We start from the raw sequence: 23778 nt of genomic DNA on the forward strand, positions 1-23778 counted from the left end.
ACTCAGCTGTGGAAAACAGTAAAATATGGTGGACTGAAGGAAAGGAACTACAGGTAGAGCTTTCTTCATAAAACGTATTACCTCACACAGAACTACTGATCATTTATTTAGTGTATTTCTCCCCTCTCCAGAAAGAAGACCTCCAACAGCAGAGACATTGTTTTGTTTACTGCTGTATCCCCAGCACCTGGAATAGTGCCTGGAACAGACTAGGTGCTGAAACAAAGTGTGATGGATGAATTAAAGAGGAACGAAGACACACGACAGAGAGACAATGCACATAATGTAGTTTGTATTCTCTGAATATAAAGTGTCGGAAACAGGCAGCAGCAATCTTAAAACCAGTTTGGAAAAAAGAAGTCAGGTAAAGAAAGGCACTCTGATGGAAGAATTTAAAGTTTCATGGTGTTAATTCACAAAGCTAAAACATAAAACACTGACTCTTTCATACAAAATTCAGATTATGATCTAGGAAACCACCACTAGTTTTGCGAAATAGTGACTGCTGACATCCTAATGTTTTAAAGAGTTATAAAATGTCTTTAGAGTTGAGAACATAAAATGCCCAAAAAGGACCAGAAACCTTTCAGCTCGTATATATACCCTTTGTCTTCTCTGACCAGTACTGCTGGATTTATGTCTGACTGGCATGAACCCCTAGGTTCATACTGAAGCATGCACTTTATAAAGACTCTTCAGGGTACATACCACCCTTTAAATAGCTTACTCTCCAGAAGCTCGATATATCTAGAACCTACTAAATAGGAAAATGCTTACCCTAGCAGGCTCAGTATTCCAGGCTAGAGTCTGGGCATATGGTTTCTAAATTTGCATTCAAGCTAACAGCCTTAAAGCTATAAGCATTACTTTATTACAACTTGATACTGAAGTACATTATCCATTCCTTTCCTTGTACACCTTTTGCATATAAGGTATTAGCATAAGTAACCTAGAAGTAAATTATTTGCATGTATACATGTGTCTCCTTATGTATGTGTGTGCACATGTGTGCAAGAGAAAGAGAACGTGTATTTTGTTAAAACTATTCTTGGGGAATTAGTTTAATATGGTCTTAGAGTCTAAACTTTGCTCCTAAAAATAAGTGAGCACCAATGGACAAGTTACTTACCATGTCTATGCTTCAGGTTCTTCACGTATAAAGTGGTAACAATAATAATTATACTATCTCAAAGGTTATTTTATGGATTGATATAATACATATAAACAATTTTATTAAAACAAATGTTGGGGCACCTGGGTGGCTCAGTTGTTAAGCGTCTGCCTTTGGCTGAGGTCATGATCCCAGGGTTCTGGGATCAAGCCCCACATCGGGCTCCCTGCTCGGCAGGAAGCCTGCTTCTCCCTCCCCCACTCCCCCGCTTGTGTTCCCTCTCTCGCTGTGTCTCTCTCTGTCAAATAAAATATTTAAAAAAAACACACACACAAATGTTATCTTCTTTTACATCAGTTATTTTCCAACTTGAGTAAATGGGCTAATATTTTTCCAACATGAAGTTCCCTAAAAATTCTCAGCAATTTCACAAATAAGAGTGACTTAAATTATATTAAAAAGCCTGTAACTTTCAGATAAACCTTAAACATTTTTTATCAATATTGTGTGAATTTGCATTGACAATCTAGGTTTTTCCACTTTAATTTGTTACTATGCCACAATTTAAATATAGTTATTCCTCCAACAGTTTTAAATTTTTACCCAAAGCTTATGATGATTTCGTGAGGACTATGAAGGGGTTTTCCCGATGGGATACTTGTACCATTTACGACTATCTCTATATATGGTTGAAAGAGCTCCCTCACGTATCTGGAAGGTCCCTCTAATCTCAAGGTCAGCAGACTCACTGTGAAATGCAGTCAGGGATGGCAACAGCCCCGGCTGCCTGTGGTCCTGAACTGTATGCTCTGCTCTGCTTCTCCCTTGCTGTATGACCCGATCCCTCCATCCCTTCATCTCTCTGTGCCTGAGTTTCCTCATCTGTAACATTGGAATAATTATATATGTCACCTACTTATGGTAAAAGTACTGACATAAAGACTTTAAAAGCACTACAAAAGGTTGGGGTGGTACAACAGTTATCAAATGTACAATGCTATCCTGTAAATCAACAATGTTAAGGATTTCTGGCTTTAAACTTACAAAAGGGTGTTTATAAAATGTTCTCAAGTTTCATACAAAAACCTTAAATCATCTAGATTATCTTAATTATCTAGAAACTCTAGCAAAGATTGAAAAAAATAGTTCCTTTCTCTCTATAATTTCTTTCTTTCCGGCCTTCTTCCAGGCAATGTTCCTTAAATCTGTGAAGTTAAGGATGAGAAATTAGAATCTCATGATCAATTTATATAATTCCAAATCTATTTTTGTCATTTTTACCTTTAAACTTCATAAGAAATAATCCTTTCAAAATATAAACCTGAAAATTAAACTATCTTGATTAGGGTTTTAGTTTTTATCATTGCTTTAATAGACATTACTTTCATTACCCTTAATTTTTGTACAATGGTGCATATATCCTTTTGTACTTTATATTCATATATTCTAGAATTTTGTTTTATACAACAGCACTTAAGACTTTTTGGGAAATAAAATGTGCTGTGAATTAATTTTCCGTATCACTAATACTATTAACAAAATGTTAAATTCCAAATGTCCCTTTGTAGTAGTGCTTAATATTGTGTTAAAAAAACCAATTCAATTCAATTCAAATAGCCTACTAAGTGCTAGTCACTGTACTAAGCGCTAGTCATTGTACTAAGGACTCAGAATATAAAAAGATGATCTTGTCCTTAGGGAGCTTATAATCTACTGTAGGATAAGAATGTTTAAATTTTTATGTTGTCTATTATTAAACACTTGGGCAAGTACATTAACTCTTATTCTGGGATCACATTACTAAAGCACTACAGCAATAACTTCTAGTAGTTATGTGTACATGTGTACAGGAGAGAATAAAGCTCAATGCATTTTATTTTAACTCTGTAGTTAAAAAAAAGAAAATTTCCATTTTTCTCCAAATAGTGGTCTTGGGTTAGAATGAGTCATCCATAAACTCTTTCTTTTTAATCCTGTATTTGCAAGATGAACAGGCAAGCTAAGGGTGCATACTGGTCTCTATGTAGCAGCAATGGGTACACAAAAAAACTGAGACATCAAAGTATTGGCAACAGTCTCTAACTAATTGGCCTGGAAAAAGAACACCGTGCTGTCAAAGGTCCTACCATTTCTTTTTCTGACATACAATCTAAAATGAAAACAAAAAACAAAGAAGAAACATTCCATAAGTAATAAATAAGTGTTTCATAGGATAAAGTACAATATGGAGACCAAAAAGTTGAGAATTACTTTCCAAAGCAAAAGAAAAGGACAAAATGGCTTTCACATTCTCCAGTCTACTAAGGAGAATAATTACCGTGGATCCCTGAGGAACATTAATTTTATTGACTAATTCTTTTAGAAAATCTTTTTAAAAAAATCTAAATTACACTAATATCTATTTCTCATCTTTATTCATACTATCAGATAGCTGATCAAATTTGTTGATAAAAAATAATAGGAGTTATGTATTATTCAAGTCCTGTTATTATACAAATTGGTCACAGATAAAAGAATTGCAATGAAACCAACCAACAACCATCACTGAAATATGCCAACTCAATCATACCAAAGGCTTAAAATACATAGAACTGAAATGATTATACTTTTGAAAAAGGTGTAACTGAAGGAATACAAAAAATTTTACAAATCTAGTTAAAAGAAGCTGGATTTTGAAATGTAAAATAAAACTTGGATGGATATTTGCCAAATTTCCAGATTGAGTTTTTTAAGATGGCATCCCAAGCTCAAGGAATATTTCTCTATCGTTAATCTTACAAAGAGTACACTGATTTTTAAGTAGAGCAATGAAAGTATCTAAATTCTTATATATTCTGGCCCACTACATAAGCATTTATTTTAAATTCAACCTAGCTTTACTTTAATAATTAGTTTTACACAACTCACCACTTTTGCATCAATTGCAACCTGAGCGAAGCCTTTACGATTACCCCAAATGATGTTGTAGGTTTCATCACTAATTAGGGCTTCTCGAACTCCACCTGGTGAAATAGCTAACAAGTGACCACTCCTCAGAATTTCAACACATTTTTCTCTTGGTCCATGTAGAGCACAAAATACATCAAGTAATAAACTAAACCCTGTAAGAAACATTAGCATGAAGATATATCTTAAGTACTTCTTGTCCAATTCTTCAAGACAAAAATCTTTACAAGCTACATAAATATCTATACTTAAATCAGTAAATTCCTTTTTTTTTTTGAAATCAACAAGAACTCTTATGGTTTACATAAGATTAACATTGCTGGTTAAGTAATAGCTATGTCTTATTGATCACCTCCTATTGATCATCTCCTCAGCAATCACCTACTACTCGGGTTACAGTACATATTCAAACTCTGAATTAAAACTCACAAAATCCTTGGAAAACAGGGATTCTGATCCCCATTTTTCAGACAAAGAAAGTTGGCTCAGAGGGTAAGTATCTTGCTCAAAGTCACACACCTAGCCGATGGCAGGGCAGAGATTCCAGTCCAGGTATGTTTAGTCCAAAGCTCCTTCCACTGCATCTCAGGGCCAAACACTGTCTACAGTATTTATTAGAGCAATCAGAAATGATATCCCATCAGCAATCACAAATCTAATCTTCCTTCAACCCTATAAGAAAAAGAATCACTCAAGAGAATGTAAATCTGACTAAACTTAGCCCTACCAAAATTGGCAAGCCATAACCAAATCTGCTGAAATTAAAAGTTAGATGATATTAATCCCACAATTAAATTTTTTAAGTCAATAATAATAGCAAAATCACTAAGAGTTTTTAATAAAGTGATGGTTTAATTCAGTAACAGCCAATTCCAAGTCTTAATATTATACAGTTTTTCAAAGCACAACTATTTATGGATCAAAGAAATAATCCTATCGGTAATTAACTATTTTAACCAAATCCTAAACCAGAACTTTGGAGGACTGATGTTATTGTAATACATTATTTTTGAGAATGGGAAATATGAGTAGTGAAAACTTCTCACAGGTTTAAGGATCTGAAGCAAGATTATAAATATTATTAAGATTGAAATAATATTCACCCCATATTATATTAAAAGCTCATTGACTTAACGGGATGCATTTTCATAATAGGTTTCATAAATTACAAGATCAGAAAGGGGAAATCTTTTTAAAAGCCAAGTGCTAAATAAAAATATTCACATTATATTACGTATAAAAAGAAAAAAAATGGAAGCAACCTAATATTCTATAAGAGAAAACTAGTTAAGTAAATATTTTAGTCATACATTAAAATTATTCTTTATAAAGCATGGTAAAATATTAATGCTAACATTATATTTTTTTTAAAAAGAACATAAAAGAGTTTGCCTAACATAAAAATATGCAAATTAAAAATGAAGTATAATAAATAAAAACGATAACTGTTTATGTTAGGGTGGTAAGATTAAAATGATGTTTTCCTTTTCTCTAGTTTTCAAATTTATAATAAAGTGATCATATTGCTTTCTAAAGAAAAACCTTTTCTAGCCAATTTAGCTTATACAGACATAAGGATACCCAAAACATTAACCATGTCTATGAAAGCCACTGAGTAGACTCTTATTTAATTCATTGCTTGGTGTTTGTCTCTCTGGTTGATGGGTGGCTTTGGGTTTTATTATTCTAGGGGACATACTATAAGCTTTGTTGGCTTATTTCTGGTCATTCAATGACAAAAGAAAATAAGATTTATTACCAATGAGTTTATTTTAGAATGGCTTTTTTAAAAACTGTTTAAAACTATTTGGTTAATTAATCTTTTTAAAAAAGGTATAAAGCCTTTACGAACAGATTAAGAATATAGTCCTTAATTTTAAGAGTTATAAGTCTAGACGGCAAGTGAAGTATGATGAAGACATACAGACTCTTTAGGATAGGATTTCTGAAGCAATATTATTATATGAAGACAAAATATATCCTGGTTGATTTTTTTAAATAATTTTGATATGCTATAATACTGACAGTAATCAAATTACTATGAAGTTAAACTCCAAAAATCAATATCTCATTGAAAAATTCATCATATGAAAAATCAACTACCTTCTATACCAAAATATAAATTACATGGCAAAAGTTACAATTTATTTTTTTAAAGTGGAAGTTCAGCATTTAACTTAGAAAAATAATGACTAAATACCTGTTTATAAAGCAAAAATTAGATAACATTTTTGACCATAATGTTTTTATATTTAGATATACTACCTAAATAGCATAATCAGATACTCCCAAATTAGAGCTAAGTGCATTACCCTAAAAAGGCAAAAAGATTTTCCAAATGATACTAGAGACCTCAAGGATACAGACTTTAACATAATTTGATCATGTTAATTAAACATTTTTATATCACTATCTACAGTCAAAGTTTACCTGGGATTTTAAAGACAAAGTGATCAGCTACTACACGGCAAGTTCTGCCTTTATGGATAAAAATTTTAGCCATGAAGTAGTAAAAATCTATAGGAATAGCTCCATGATAAAAAATTATAAGTGCTGGTCCTTCTGGTATTTTTTCCATCCCATGAACTTCATAACCTGTTAGAAAGACAAAATACAGATGCTTAAAATATATTTATTAGTTTATTTACACTAAAGGACGTTTACTAACTCAGAAAGTCAGTCTTTTCTTATACAAGTGCATGAGCCTTCCTCTTTCTCCTTCCCTTCTTGCACAAATCAGTCCTACAGCCATTAGGTGGGCCAGAGTCAAGTCTGGGGTGGAGGGGTGGCCTGGAGTGGATGCTGGAGCCAAGGCAGGGTGAGGAGGGCATCCACATGAGGTGGCCCAGAGTCAAAGTCCAAGCAGAGTTGTGAGTGCACCCCCACAGGAGGAGAGCCTAGAACATGGTGCTGGGGCTTGAGTGGGAAAGGGAGGGGACCCGTGGGTGGGATTAAGCATGAGTGTTAGAGGATAGTATGCAGACACTTCAGCGGCCTAGTATGGGGTACCAGCCCAAGTGGGGTAAGATGGTGTCTGTGAGCGGCAAAGAATGGCGGCAATGATAAGAGGTTGGTTACATATGTGGGGTTGGTCAAATGAGTCTACACATTAAGGATAACGTGAGCCTGGTTTTTCACTGTTGGAGAAGGTAGCTACAAAAACAGAAAAGGAGAAAACTAGAATAAACTCGAGCCATAAGAGAAGCTCGCTCCTACCCTAAAACTAAGAAAAAGCAGTATGTCAGAAAGCTGAGGTTGCTCTCTCAAAGAGATGAATCGACAGCTCTAATGGGTGACAAGCTCCCCTAATGAGAGACAAACCAAGGATGGGAGGAAGACGTAGGTGCCCTAAAAGTAGACAAATAGAAAATAACTGAAATGTTAACAAATTTAAAGGCCAAGTGCAGGTGACCACTGAGTGTAGAATCACCGGGAATCCCAGATACAAACAAGACTTCACACTCACTAACATTCCTCCACAGGACTCAGTAGTTGCTTACAAGAAAAAGCAGGGCCATGGCAGGGAAGAGACCCAAGAGAGCCCCTGCAAATAGTATAGAGAAAAAAACCCCACTGGCTTCTCAGAAGCTTCCCTTGGAAAAGCAAAACCTGACACTGGGAGAGGTGCAGGAAACTCTTCCATCCCTTCTAAGAAAAGGGCATATACAAAAAGCATCTGATGCTGGAAAGGCCAGAACTCACTCCCCTCTCCCCTCACGCTTGCCTCACCCTACCACTCCACTCTCAGGCAGAAGTCCACCACTGCTAGGAAAGGGTAGAAGCCAAAGGATGAGGTAGAGAATAGGCCCAGGTTCTAAAATAACATCAAGCAGAGATCTGCTACCACTCGGAGGAAGAGCAAGAGACTTGCTGCCAACCCCAAACTCCCATGTACACAAGGCAGAGTTTGCCTTCCACGGGGAAGAGGCAAAGGGACATTGAGAAAGCCTCACACCTGAGCCTCAGGCAGACAGGACCTGTGTACAATTCTGGCTAAACCAAGAAAATTGAAGAGTTGCCCATCATCCCCAACCCACCACAAGCTTCACATGGAGTTTTAAGCAAAGGCAAAGAGAGACCCCCTCTGTGGCACAAGTATACTGGATTGAGGATGGAGAAGGAAGATGGAGAAAAACCCTCTGGCACTCCAGGCCCTATACTAATGCACAAGGTAGCAGCAGGATTTTGTAGTCTGTGCTGAACTGAAAGTACCTAGAGCTACAATAAAACCGAAACCCAGTTTAATTACAGTGTAGGCTGAATTAAAGTCCACCCGACTCTAATGGCCTGACATCAAAAGGTCAATTTTCAGTTTTAAGTATTTACCTCATTCTCTACTGTTCTTCTACAAGTAATGCCCAGAATTCAATAAAAAGAAATTATGAGACATACAAAACATCAAGAAATAAATCCATTGTCAAGAGATTGTTTAATCAAAAGAACCAGACCCAAATGTTTAAATTATTAGATAATAACTTTAAAATAACCATGGTTAATATGTTAAAGGACTTAGCAGAAAAGTGAACACATACATAATCAGATTAGAAATTTCAGCAGATGGGGCGCCTGGGTCGTGAGGTAGGTTGAGCATCCTACTCTTGGTTTTGGCTCAGGTCGTGATCTCAGGGTCGTGAAATCAAGCCCCATGTCGGGCTCTGCACTCAGAGTGGAGTCTCCTTAAGACTCTCTCGCTCTCCCTCTGCCCCTCCCCACTACACACACACTCTCTCTAAAATAAATAAATCTTTAAAAAAAGAAAAGAAAGAAATTTCAGCAGATAGAAGGAAATTATAAAAACAATGAGTCTAATGGAAAGCCAAATACTTGAATGAGATCTAAAGATTAGTAACATATCCATGTTAATTTCCTGATTTTAATGGTTTTGTTGATGTTAAATATGAGAACATCCTTATTTGTCAGAAATATACACTAAAAGTGTATATTTAAAGAGAGGATAATGTAGGTTCTTATAGTTAAATGATTTAGGAAAATAAGTTCTTTGTATAATACTTGGAATATTAATTTTTAAAAAGACTATGAATAAAAGCAATAGTCATTATTCCTTCTATGAAAAAACATATAAGATCTTAGAATCATAGAATCTATAAAATATAAAGAACCTTTGGGTTCCAACCTAATAGACAATATTAAAACTTAAGACTATCTCTGGTTGTTAATCAAGGCTATTCAAGGAGTTACACATCTGTGAAACATCAAGCATATTTTATTGAATCCTCTAGTTTCTATAACATAATCTGGACCCTTCTGTGTAAGCTTGATACAGAGTAGTTTAATAGGAGTATGAGATTCTACTTGTTACCAGCAGGTTGTAAAAGGGGGAAATCAACAGATAAAGGGGACTAGAGAAGAGGGCCAGGGCAGGAGACATCAATTAAGTTATGGCTTCCCTGAGATAACACAATCTAGAGTAAAATTTAACAGTTGGTCATAAAATAATTCATTGACGGCCTGCTTTGGCATATTAAATAATTCATTGATAAAAATAAAACTCTTAAGAAACTCTTGACCCAATGCAAAATAAAACATCATTTAAACTGTTATATCCAAATGGGTAACTTACTAATGCTGCAAACTTTTGTTTCATTCACAAACACATAAATTATACTTTAGAAATTCCCATTTTATTCATCAAAAACAAAAATGATTTATAAAATCTAACTACTACATGCAGGGGAAAAAACTGTGATGAGAAATTTGAACTAGATGTCAAGAAAACATCTCTCCTGTACTACAAGTGAAATTAAAGACTCGTGCCACCCCTTATCTCTCCTTCCTGCCACATTGTTAACCCTATTCCAAGTCACTATAAGGGGAACAAGAGTTTCAGTAAGACAAGCAAATGACAAGATGAAAGGTTGGTGGAGATGGGGAGGGGGATGACCTCTGGAGGCTTCCTTCTAACATGACCCAGGTTTGCATTGGCTTCCTGTCCATACTTTTTTTCTCCTCCGCCAGCTAAAGAGATTAACCTGCCTACTGCCCTTTACACTGCTATATCAACACATTTTTTTTTAAAGATTTTATTTATTTATTTGAGAGAGAGAGAGAATGAGAGATAGAGAGCATGAGAGGGAAGAGGGTCAGAGGTAGAAGCAGACTCCCCGCTGAGCAGGGAGCCCGATATGGGACTCGATCCCAGGACCCTGGGATCATGACCTGAGCCGAAGGCAGTCACTTAACCAACTGAGCCACCCAGGCGCCCTATCAACACATTTTTTAAGGCAATCCTGTGCTATTGGTGTTTGTGGAGAACATATAAGATTTAAGTAAACTCCACCAATGCTTCAGAGGAAAATGTCCTGCATATTTTCTCACAAGAGTTGTAACTTATACTCTGGGTAGCAGATGAAATGTGAGCATGGCTCTAGTCATAAGATCTGTTTTTCCTTCCCATCTCACTGATGTCAGGTGTCACGTGGACCTCAGGCTCAGCTGGTCCCAGCAAAAAGAAAAAAGCCTACTGAACAGCCCATGAGTCAATGAAGAAATCAAAAGAGAATGAACAATACCTTGAGACAAATGAAAATGGAAATATACCATAACAAAACTTGTGGGATATAGCAAAAGTGGTTCTAAGAGAAGTTCACAGTGATAAACGCCTATCTCAAGAAAATAAAAAAATCTCAAAAAAACAACCTAACTACACCTCAAGAAACTATAAAAAGAACAAAGTTATAGAAGGAAGGAAATAGAGTGAGAAGGAAATAAGTGAAATAAACACTAAAAAGACAATACAAAAAATCAATGAAACCAAGACATGGGGCGCCTCGGTGGCTCAGTTGGTTAATAAACCTTTGCCTTCCGCTCAGATCATATCCCAGAGTTCTGGGATTGAGCCCCACATCTGGCTCCCTGCTCAGCAGGGAGTCTGCTTCTCCCTCCGCCCCTCCCCCTGCTCATGCTCTCTCTCTCTCTCTCTCTTGCTCTCTAGCTCCCTTTCAAATAAATAAATAAAAATCTAAAAAAAAATCAAGAGATGGCTCTTCGAAAAGATAAATGAAACTGACAAACCTTTAGCTAGACTCATAAGAAAAAGAGTACTCAAAAAATTAAATCAGAACTCAAAGAGGGAACCTTACAACGATACCACAGAAATACAAAGGATAAGAGACTAGTATGAATAATATACGCCAAGAAACTGGACAACCTACAAGAAATGGATAAATTCAACCTTCCAAGACTGAATCATGAAGAAACAGATAATCTGAACACACCAATTACTAGTAAGGAGATTGAATTAGTAATCAAAAACCTCCCAACAAAAGTCCAAGACTAGATAGGCTTCACCAGTGAATTCTACCAAACGTTCAAAGAGGAATTAATACCAAATCTTCTCAAACTCTTCCAAAAAATAGAAGAGGAGAGAACTCTTCCAAACTCATCTTACAAGGCCAGCATTACCCTGACACAAAAACCAGCCAAGGACATCACAAGAAAAGAAAATTACAGGCTAATATCCTTGATGAACATAGATGTAAAAATCCTTAACAAAATATTAGCAAACCAAATTCAGCAATGCATTAAAAAAATCATATACCATGATCAAGTGGAATTTATTATAAGGATGTAAAAATGGTTCAACATCTGCAAATCAATGTGATAGACCACATTAACAAAATGAAGAATAAAAATTATATGATCATCTCAATAGATGCAGAAAAAGCATCTGACAGAGTTCAATATCCATTTATGATAAAAACTCTCAACAAAGTAAGTACAGAGGCAACATACCTCAACATAATAAAGGCCATATATAACAAGCCCACAGTAACATCATACTGAATGGTGAAAAACAAAGCTTTTCCTCTAAGATCAGAAATAAGACAAGGATGCCCACTCTTACCACTTTTATTCAACATAGTACTGGAAGTTCTAGCCAGAGCAGTTAGGTAAGAAAAAGAAATAAAAGGCATCCAAATTGGAAAGGAAGGAGTAAAACTGTATTTACAGATGACATGATATTCTATACAGAAAACCCTAGACACTCCATCAAAAAACTGTTAGAATAAACAAATTCAGTAAAGTTGCAGGACACAAAATCAATATAAAGAAATCTGTCGTGTTTCTGTACACTAATAACAAACTATCAAAAAGAGAGATTAAGAAAACAATCTCATTTAAGATTGCATGAAAAAGAATAAAATATCTAGAATAAATTTAACCAAAAAGGTAAAAGACCTATACACTGAAAACTATAAGATACTAATAACTGAAGAAGATACAAATAAATGGAATGATATTCCATGCTCATGGATTGGAAGAATTAATATTGTTAAAATGTCCATACCAGCCAAAGCAATCTACAGATTCAATGCAATCCCTATCGAAATCTCAATGGCATTTTTCACAGAAATGGAACAAGCAATTCCAAACATTTATATGAAACCATAAAGGATCCCAAAGAGCCAAAGCAATCATGAGAAAGAACAAAGCTGCAGGCACCATCTCAAACTATATTATAAAGCTACAGTAATCAAAACAGTATGGTATCGAAATAAAACCAGACACACAGATCAACAGAACAGAACAGAGGGCCCAGAAATAAACCCATACATATATGGTCAATTAATTTTGTCAAAAGAGCCAAGAATAGGCAATGGGGAAAGAATAGTCTCTCCAATAAACAGTGTTGGGAAAACTGGATGGTCACATTTAAAAGAATAAAACTAGACTACTATCTTCCTCATTCACAAAAATTAACTCAAAATGGATTAAAGATTTGAACATTAAGACCTGAAACCACAGAACTCCTAGAAGACATAGGCAGTAAGCTCCCTGACATCAGATTTGGCAATGATTTTTTAAACCTGATTCCAAAATCAAAGGCAACAAAAACAAAAATATACAAATGGGACTGTATCAAACTAAAAGCTTCTGTACAGCAAAGGAAACCATCAATAAAATGAAGAGGGAACCTACTGAAAGGGAGAAGTTATTTGCAAATGATATATCTGATAAAGTTAATGTGCAAAACACACAGAACTCCTATAACTTCCCCCCAACTCAAAAATAGCAAAAAAAAATCCATTTAAAAAATGGACAGAGAATCTAAATAGACATTTTTCCAAAGATATACAGATGGCCAACCAGTACATAAAAGATGTTCAACATCACTAATCATCAGGGAAATGCAAATCAAAACCACAATGAGCTATCACCTCATATCTGCTATAATAGTTATTATCAAAAAGTCAAGAAATAACTGTTGGCAAGGATATGGCGAAAAGGGAACCCCCATGCACTGCTGGTGTGAATGTAAATTAGTGCAATCACTATGGAAAACAGTATGGAGGATCCTCAGAAAGTTAAAACTAGAACTATCACACCATCCAGCAATTCCACTTCTCGGTATTTATCCAAAGCAAACAAAAACACTAATTCAAAAAGAGATCTGCATCCCCATATTCACTTTAAAGCATTATTTCCAACAGCCAAGATATAAAAACAACCTAAGTGTCCATGAATGGATGAATGGATAAAGAAGATACAGCATATATACATACAATGGAATACTATCCACCTAAAAAAAAAAAAAAAGAACACTATCTTACATCATCTGTGACATAGATGGACCTTGAGGGCATTATGCTAAGTAAAATAAGTCAGAAAGAGAAAGATAAATACCGTATGATCTCACTTATATGTGGACTTTAAAACAAACAAACAAACAAAAAATGAGCTCACAGATACAGAGAACAGACTGGAGGTCACCAGAGGCAGGAGATAGGGGGTGGGCAAAATGGGGTCAAAAAATATAAACTTTAGTTATAAAATAAATAAGTCATGGTGATACAATGTATAGCATGGTGACTATAGTACTACTGTATTATACATTTGAAAGTTGTTCAGAGAATAAATCTTAAAAGTCCTCATCACAAGAAAACAAAATTTTTGTCACTATGTATGATGATGTATTTTAACTACTCATTGTGGTGATCATTTCACATATATACAAATATGAAATCACTATGTGTACACCTGAAATATGTTAATTTTATCTCAATTTTTAAAAAGGAATAAAATTATAAAGTGATACAGAAATTGTTCTGGCTATTACTATTTTTTCATGTCATAAAAGAAACACCAACTTTGGTTTATACTCCAATTCATTCAATTAAATAAAAATGTAGACATTTTTCTCTAAAAAAAACCCCAAGACAAGGGAAAAAAAACACGCATTTAGAGGCCAATGGCAGAATTAGGCTCAAAGTTAAAGGAAGCCAAGAAGGAAGGAAATCTCAAGTGACTAGAGCAGAAAAGGAAAGGAAGCTCCTAAAGCCATACTGCCCCGCACAGAGCAGCTGTCCCAAGAGGCCTGCCGTTCATGTGTAACAAAAGTCCAGAATATGAAAATCTGAAACTATCTGTTTCTTTCCTTAAGTTTAACCCCATTTGATTTGCTAAGAAACAAACCTGAATAATAAAGACTTCAGTGTAAATTTTAGAGCAGGAAATTCATTTTTGAAGTAGTCTATAATGTCTTCACCCAACAGATGAAAGTTAAATGTGGTAACTGTGATTCTAATATTAAAAGAATAAAGTACTTAGTAATATCTCAAATGGACTTAAAAGAATGTTTTTAAAAATTGAATTTAATGGTATTTTGAGATTATGTATACTTTTAACTTTTCTTTCTAATTACCTAGTTCTAATTCAAGTAATTGGATTTACTTTTGGCTCTACAGAACAATCACTGAGGTGGTCTCAAGTCCAAAAGAATCAACTGTTTCATCAGATAAATTTTTTTAGAAATAAGAAATACTTCTTTGAGGGATACTACACAGAATATTTCTGAGGTTCCTTCTTGCCTTCCAGCATATTAAAAAAAATTTATATAATTGTACTTATATAATACCAAATCATCAGCTGAAAGCAGAAATGTACAGTTAATTCAATTATTGACAAAAACTATGGTTTACCACAGTGGCAATAAACATGAAGTCCAAATATTAAGCGGTGTCACTCTTAAAGCAAAGATGTGATATACCACTCACTGCTCAGAAAGCATCAGATTACACTCCAGTCCAACATTTTCAAGGTCTTTTAGAGCCCAACTGCGTATCAAGTGTTATTAGTAAAATTCTTTCATGAATTATATGGACAAAAGGTGGCTCCCTAAAAATACTTTCCCATCTTTGTGCTTCCATTCACGTGACTGCCTCTAAACGGAATGCTTCCTGTCCAATGTTTCCCTGTCTAGCAGAAGTAGAAACATTAGGGGCATCTGGGTGGCCCAGTTGATTAAGCGTAGGATCTTGGTTTCGGCTTGGGTCATGATTTTAGGGTCATAGGATAGAGCCCGGTGCTGGGCTCCACACTCAGCATGGAGTCTGCTTGGGTTTCTCTCCCTCTACTCCTCCCCCCTGCTCTCTCTCTCTCAAATAAGTAAATCTTAAAAAAAAAAAAAAAAAAAGTAGAAACTTAAGGACATTTTAGTTCTTCCTTCCTCAAGACTCCGTATTTACCTGGTCACCAAGTCTATGTTTTACCTCCAAAACCTCTTAAATCTATCACTCCCTCTTCCCAATGTTAGCTTCAAAGTGCAGTCCTATCATCTCCTGCCTATAGTATACCAATACTTAGGGGATTTCATGAACAATACAAGCTCAGATAAAGTAATCACAATGGCAATTAATTGTCACTGTCCATCCAACCACTGTCTGGGGGGGGGAGCAGATTTTGAGTAGTATGGGCCCTGGGCCCAGGTCACACAGTGGTGGGGCCAAGGTGTAAACCCACATTTCTCTAACTCCAAAGTCTGTGCTCTCGCCCTATACTGTAACTTGTACTACAGATTTGTCCATACTAAGCTACATATGTGATTTGTAAATGCTGGTTGCAATCTATTAGTGAGTTATGAAATCACTTTAGTGAGTTATGAGCATTTTTCTTTTTAAATAAGAAAGTAGAATAGAAAATAAAACAGATCACTGTAGAAAGTACATATACTTTTCATGAAATAGTATGTGTATATATATATATATATATATATATATATATATATGTGTGTGTATACTTGGTAGCAAAATGCATTTCTTACTAAAAATAATAGTAAAAACTGTAATGGCCTAAAAATAACTTCAAAATGCTAGGGACTCTGAACATAGGTATGTTAAGTTGAACTTAATAATGATCAAATACAGACAATGTATTTTGGTGCCTTCCAAATTATTGGAGAGAGATGCTCTTTCGGGTGCCCGGGTGGCTCAGTTCATTAAGCGTTCAACTCTTGATTTCGGCTCAGCTCATGATCTCAGCGTCATGAGATGGATCCCTCGGTCGGGCTCCATGCTCAGCAGGGAGTCTGCTTGAGATTCTCTCCCTTTCTCTCTCCCACTGCCCCCCCGCTTGCATGTGCTCTTGCTCTCTCTAAAATAAATAAATAAATCTTAAAAAAAGATGCTCTACAATTATGATAGCTAACATTTATTAAACATTTAGTATGTAATAGAAATTATGCTAAATACTACTTTACATGAAATTTCACTGAATCCTTAGGAAAATGAGGTTCAAAAACATTAAGTATCTTGTTTGAGGAGAAAGGTTACTTACATAGTTTTAAGTGGTCCCCCCAAGATACTTATCAATTACAAAATAAAAGATAGCAACTTTATGGTGGAGAAACCCAGAGACACCTCCTTAGCCACATAATCAAAGTTAGTATCACTAGTAATAAGACATATCAACATCATGAACCTCTGATATAATGCACTGAGAAGGACACATCATTTTTGTGGTATTCTTGTCAAATATGCATAAATATGCATAACTTCAGTCTCATTATGAAAAACATCAGATCTAAATTGGGAGTCTACAAAATAATTGAGCAATCCTCTTCAAAACTGTGAAGGATATGAAAGACACACACAAAAAAACAAAACACCTAACTAAATAACCATCATAGATTGGAGGAGACATGACAACTAAATGTAGCATGGGACTCTGGTACAAGGACACTGGTGAGAAAACCAGTAATACTTGAGTAAGACCTGTAGCTTAGTTAATGGTATTGTACCATTATTAAGTCAATAACTGTAGAAATGGTTATGTAAGATGTTAACATTAGGGGAAGCTGGGTGAAAAATATGCATGAAAAAATATATTTTTGCAACTTCTCTGTAATTCTAAATTTTTTAGAAAAAATCATAATGGTTGCAAAAGGCAGGGAGGAGAAAGGAGAGGGGGAAGCGGGAAAAGGAGTTAGGTAACTTGTCAAGGCCAGCAGTAAGTAGATGGGGAGAACCCGGTTTTAAGCTCAGGCAGTCCCTCACTCAATAAAAGACAAGAGAAGAGGTTAAAGGAAATGCTTTTCCAGCTGAAGTAGAGAGGGGATGTCTCTTAAGACCTCAATTTAATTAATAGACTTCACTACATACAGTTTAATTTATAGGACCTTTTAGTGAATAAAATGTATCTACTTCTTTATGAAATAATAATAAAATATAAAGTAAAAGAAAGTTAAGTTTGTGCTATTATGGCCCATTTAAAAAAAAACTCTAACTCGGGGCACCTGGGTGGCTCAGTCATTAAGCGTCTGCCTTCAGCTCAAGTCATGATCCGGGGTCCTGGGATCAAGTCCTGCATCAGGCTCCCTGCTCAGGGGGAAGCCTGCTTCACCCTCTCCCACTCCCCCTGCTTGTGTTCCCTCTCTCTCTGTCTCTCTCTCTCTGTCAAATAAATAAAATCTTTAAAAATAAATAAGTAAATAAATAAAACTCTAACTCATATAACATAAATAATAAACCATAAACCAGCCTACTTAATCAAACCATCGTATTTTTCAAAAATTTTGTATTGCCAATGAATTTAACCAGTTATGACGGCATTAGGTAAGCATACATATTTTCAGACAATGAAGTAAATTTCCCTTGTAAAACAAACAAAATAAAACAAGATAAAACAAACAACTAAGGGGCACCTGGGTGGCTCAGTCAGTTAGGTTCAGGTCATGATCTGAGTGTCCTGGGATCAAGCCCTATATCGGGCTCGCTGCTCAGTGGGGAGTCTGCTTCTCCTTCTCCCTCTGCCCCTCCCCCTGTTCATGCTCTCTCTCTCTCTCTCACTCAAATAAATCTTTAAAAAAACAAAACAAAAAGCCCCAAAATGAAATATTCCTTACTTCCCTAAGGTGAAAGTTACAGTCCTCATCTTTACAGTTGTGCTAAAATATATACCTTTTATTTTTCTCAAAAACATCTAGATATCTTACTGAGGACTCTTCCTGATCCTATTAATTTTCAGGGGAAATATTAAATATTAAAAGTCCAGCTTTTAAAAATATTCATATTTTCTAGGAATAATTTTTTTTGAAAAATAAGTCAAATTTTTTAATAGTTTAAAAGCTAACTTGAGGGTAGGGATTCCATCGACCTACCACCAAGCAAACTGCCTAGAAATGTAGGTATTTAAGAAACATCAAATTAATATTTTTTGATTTACTATAGGCATTATGTTATGCAGCAAATAAGAATCAGGAATTTTTTGAAAAATGACAGAACACTTAAATTATGTACAGTATGACATAAAATACAACTTCAAAACAGAAAACACTGGATAGATTCTTATATAAAGATACTTATAGTGAACAAATTGTAAGTGATGGTTCAACAGGTAACTGACTAAATTCATTAAGATTTACAGAGTTCCATGTAGTCATTAGAAGTCACTAAGGCTTAGTGACATGAAAAATACTAGTTGGCGGCACATATAAAAAATCATAAACACACCACAATATTAACAAAATGCAATTGCAATAGTAAATTTTAAGTGACCATCATTTTCCTTATTTTTTTTGCCACTTTTTTTTTACAATAAACATTTTTATTAGTTAAAAAATTCCTTTGAAGATTCTTTTAAAAAGCATGAATTAAAACTGATTTGATACCAATACAAAATCCAAATATGCACACAAATGCCTTTTATATATGTCACTAAACAACATGGCAAAGAAAATCATTTTTTCCAGTTTTATTGAGAAATAATTGGTATGTATCACTGTGTAAGTTGAAGGCATACAGTATCATGGTTTGAATTACATATTTTGTGAAATGATTATTACCACAGTAGGTTCAGCTAACATATATCATCTCATATAGATAAAACAAGAGTAAAGAAAAAAAGTTTTTCTCCTTGTGATAAGAACTCTTAGGATTTACTCTTAAAAACTTTACTATATACCGTACAGCACTGTTAGCTATAGTCACGTACATTATATCCCTACAACTTATTTATCTAATAACTGGAAGTTTGTACCTTTGACCACCCTCCTCCAATCCCCCTTCTCCAACCTCTGCCTCTGATAACCATAAGTCTGACCTCTTTTTCAATGAGTTTGGGTTTTTTTCTTTTTTAGATGCCACATATAAGTGAAATGATACAGTATTTGTGTTTCTCTGACTTATCTCACTTAGCATAATGCCTTCAAGGTCCATCCATGTTGTTATAAATGGCAGGACTTCCTTGTTTTTTTAATGGCTGAATAAGGAAAAATCACTTTTAAAAAGAGTATCACTTATCCTAATAAAATATAATGTCAAGTTACCATAAAAAAATTAAAACAGACTAAGAACTATATATTTTACTTCCTCTGAGCCATAAATGCATATTTAAAAATACCTCGGAAAGCTCAATACTCCACTCTCCGCAGAAAATCAACAAAGAAACAAGAGCTTTGAATGACACACTGGACTAGATGGACCTCATAGATATATACAGAACATTCCACCCTAAAACAACAGAATACTCATTCTTCTCGAATGCACATGGAACTTTCTCCAGAATAGACCACATACTGGGTCACAAATCAGGTCTCAACCGATACCAAAAGACTGAGATTATTCCCTGCATATTCTCAGACCATAATGCTTTAAAACTGGAACTCAAGCACAAGAAAAAATTTGGCAGAAATTCAAACACTTGGAAGCTAAAGACCACTCTGCTCAAGAATGTTTGGGTCAACCAGGAAATCAAAGAACTTAAACAATTCATGGCAACCAATGAGAACGAAAACACATCGGTCCAAAACCTATGAGATACTGCAAAGGCAATCCTAAGGGGGAAATACATAGCCATCCAAGCCTCATTCAAAAAAATTGAAAAATCCCAAATTCACCAACTAACTCTACACCTTAAAGAACTAGAGAAAAAGCAACAAACAATGCCTAAGCCACGCATTAGAAGAGAAATGATTAAGATTAGAGCAGAGATCAATGAATTAGAAACTAGAAACACAGTACATCAGATCAACGAAACTAGAAGCTGGTTCTTTGAAAGAATTAATAAGATCGATAAACCACTGGCCAGACTTATCCAAAAGAAAAGAGAAAGGACCCAAATTAATAAAATTATGAATGAAAGGGAAGATATCACGACTAAGACCAAGGAAATAGAAACAGTTATTAGAAATTATTCTCAACAACTATATGCCAATAAACTGAGCAATTTGGATGAAATGGATGCCTTCCTGGAAAATTATAAACTGCCAAGACTGAAACAGGAAGAAACTGACAACCTGACTAGGCCAATAACCAGTAAGGAGATTGAAGCAGTGATCAAAAACCTCCAAAAAACAAGACTCCAGGGCCTGATGGATTCCCTGGGGAATTCTACCAAACTTTCAAAGAAGAAATACTACCTATTCTCCTGAAGCTGTTTCAAAAAATAGAAAGAGAAGGAAAGCTTCCAGACTCATTCCATTAGGCCAGCATTACCTTAATCCCCAAACCAGGCAAAGACCTCATCAAAAAGGAGAATTTCAGACCGATATCCCTGATGAATATGGATTCCAAAATCCTCAACAAAATCCTAGCTAATAGGATCCAACAATACATTAAAAGGATCATCCACCATGACCAAGTGGGATTTATCCCCAGGATGCAAGGGTGGTTCAACATTCACAAATCAATCAATGTGATAGAACACATTAATAAGAGGAGAGAGAAGAACCATATGGTCCTCTCAATTGATGCAGAAAAAGCATTTGACAAAATACAGCATCCTTTCCTGATTAAAACTCTTCAGAGTATAGGGATAGAGGGAACATTCCTCAAGTTCATAAAATCCATCTATGAAAAACCCACAGCGAATATCATCCTCAATGGGGAAAAGCTGAGAGCCTTTCCCTTAAGATCAGGAACACGTCAACGATGCCCACTCTCGCCACTATTGTCCAACATAGTACTAGAAGTCCTAGCAACAGCAATCAGACAACAAAAAGAAATAAAAGGTATTCAGATTGGCAAAGAAGAAGTCAAACCCTTTTCGCAGATGACATGATACTTTATGTGGAAAACCCAAAAGACTCCACTCCCAAATTACTAGAACTCATACAGCAATTCTGTAATGTGGCAGGATACAAAATCAATGCACAGAAATCAGTTGCTTTCTTATACACTAACAATGCAACTGTAGAAAGAGAAATTAGAGAAACGATTACATTTACTATAGCACCAAAAACCATAAGATACCTCGGAATAAACCTAACCAAAGAGGTAAAGGATCTATACTCTAGGAACTACAGAACACTCATGAAAGAAATTGAAGAAGACACAAAAAGATGGAAAAACATTCCATGCTCATGGATTGGAAGAATAAACACTGTTAAAATGTCTGTGCTACCCAGAGCAATCTACACCTTCAATGTCATCCCGATCAAAATTCCAATGACATTTTTCAAAGTGCTGGAACAAACAATCCTAAAATTTATATGGAATCAGAAAAGACCCCTAATCGCCAAGGAAATGTTGAAAAAGAAAAACAAAGCTGGGGGCATCATGTTGCCCGATTTCAAGCTATATTACAAAGCGGTGATCACCAAGACAGCATGGTACTGGCACAAAAACAGACATATAGACCAGTGGAACAGAATAGAGAGCCCAGATATGGACCCTTAACTCTATGGTCAAATAATCTTCGACAAAGCAGGAAAAAAGAGTCTCTTCAATAAATGGTGCTGGGAAAATTGGACAGCCACATGCAGAAGAATGAAACTCGACCATTCTCTAACACCATACACAAAAATAAACTCAAAATGATGAAAGACCTCAATGTGAGACAGGAATCCATCAAAATCCTAGAAGAGAACATGGGCAGTAACCTCTTTGACATCAGCCACAGCAACTTCTTTCAAGATACATCTCCAAAGGCTAGTGAAACAAAAGCAAAAATGAACTTTTGGGACTTCATCAAGATAAAAAGCTTCTGCACAGCAAAGGAAACAGTCAACAAAACAAAGAGGCAACCCACAGAATGGGAGAAGATATTTGCAAATGACACTACAGATAAAGGGCTGGTATCCAAGATCTATAAAGAACTTCTCAAACTCAACAACCAAAAAACAAATAATCAAGTCAAAAAATGGGCAGAAGATATGAACAGACACTTCTCCGAAGGAGACATACAAATAGCTAACAGACACATGAAAAAATGTGCATCATCATTAGCCATCAGGGAAATTCAAATCAAAACCACACTGAGATACCACCTTACACCAGTTAGAATGGTAAAAATGGACAGGGGAAGAAACAACAAATGTTGGAGAGGTTGTGGAGAAAGGGGAACCCTCTTACACTGTTGGTGGGAATGCAAGTTGGTACAGCCACTCTGGAAAACAGTGTGGAGGTGCCTCAAAAAATTAAAAATAGAGCTACCCTATGACCCAGCAATTGCACTACTGGGTATTTACCCCAAAGACACAGATGTAGTGAAAAGAAGGGCCATATGCACCCCAATGTTCATAGCAGCAATGTCCACAATAGCCAAACTGTGGAAAGAGCCGAGAGGCCCTTCAACAGATGAATGGATAAAGAAGATGTGGTCCACATATACAATGGAATATTACTCAGCCATCAGAAAGGATGAATACCCAACTTTTACATCAACATGGATGGAACTGGAGGAGATTATGCTAAGTGAAATAAGTCAAGCAGAGAAAGTCCATTATCATATGGTTTCACTTATTTGTGGAACATAAGGAATAACATGGAGGACATTAGGAGAAGGAAGGGAAAAATGAAGGGAGGGAAATCAGAAGGAGAGATGAACCATGAGAGACAATGGACTCTGAGAAAAAAACTGAGGGTTCTAGAGGGGAGGGTGGTGGGGGGATGGGTTAGCCTGCTGATGGGTATTAAAGAGGGCATGTATTGCATGGAGCACTGGGTGTTATATGAAAACAATGAATCATGGAACACTACATCAAAAACTAATGATGTATTGTATGGTGACTAACATAATAAAATAAAATTTAAAAAATAAAAAAGTAAAAAAAAAAATACCTCAGAAAGATAAAAACACCTCAAATTATATTCTACTACAAAATAAGCTTAGTGCTTGAAGTTATCTAAGTTAAATCATGTTTCCTGAAATCGAAATAAACTCAAATTTCTTTTGATATACATTATCCTGAAATATAGGGGATGTGTATTTGGGAGGGGGATATATATTCCCAACAAGTATTGGAAACAATGCCACTTAAGTTGTGTGTGACCGTATTAAAGACAATAAACCAAAAGCAGCCTACAAAGATGCAGTCTCTGCACATGTACACGTCTGATATGCTGAAGTATCATCTTGTCTCATGTAAAACAACCATAAAAGGGTATGAGAGTTGTAATGACTGGCAAGAGCATTAGTGTTAATGAGTAATATTCAAAATTCAATACATCAAAGGCATATGGCTCCTGTTTGCAAACCTGCTGAAT

At 35.5% G+C, this 23778-nt stretch overlaps 1 protein-coding gene across 2 annotated transcripts in view; it reads right to left on the minus strand.

The window, feature by feature from the left end:
- Nucleotides 1-23778, minus strand: part of TMEM68 (transmembrane protein 68) — a 48184-nt gene that overhangs the window by 15108 nt on the left and 9298 nt on the right. For both annotated transcript variants that reach the window (XM_025870603.2, XM_025870602.2), the window contains exons 4-5: nt 6488-6652; nt 4019-4212 (exon numbers count right to left, since the gene is read on the minus strand). In XM_025870603.2, coding sequence (XP_025726388.1) covers nt 4019-4212; nt 6488-6652 — 359 coding nt within the window. The remainder of the gene's footprint in view (nt 1-4018; nt 4213-6487; nt 6653-23778) is intronic.

This window comes from Callorhinus ursinus, unplaced genomic scaffold (genome assembly GCF_003265705.2).
Source record: "Callorhinus ursinus isolate GAN/ISIS: 27379988/994484 unplaced genomic scaffold, GSC_fseal_2.0 scaffold5, whole genome shotgun sequence".
NCBI lineage: Eukaryota > Metazoa > Chordata > Mammalia > Carnivora > Otariidae > Callorhinus > Callorhinus ursinus.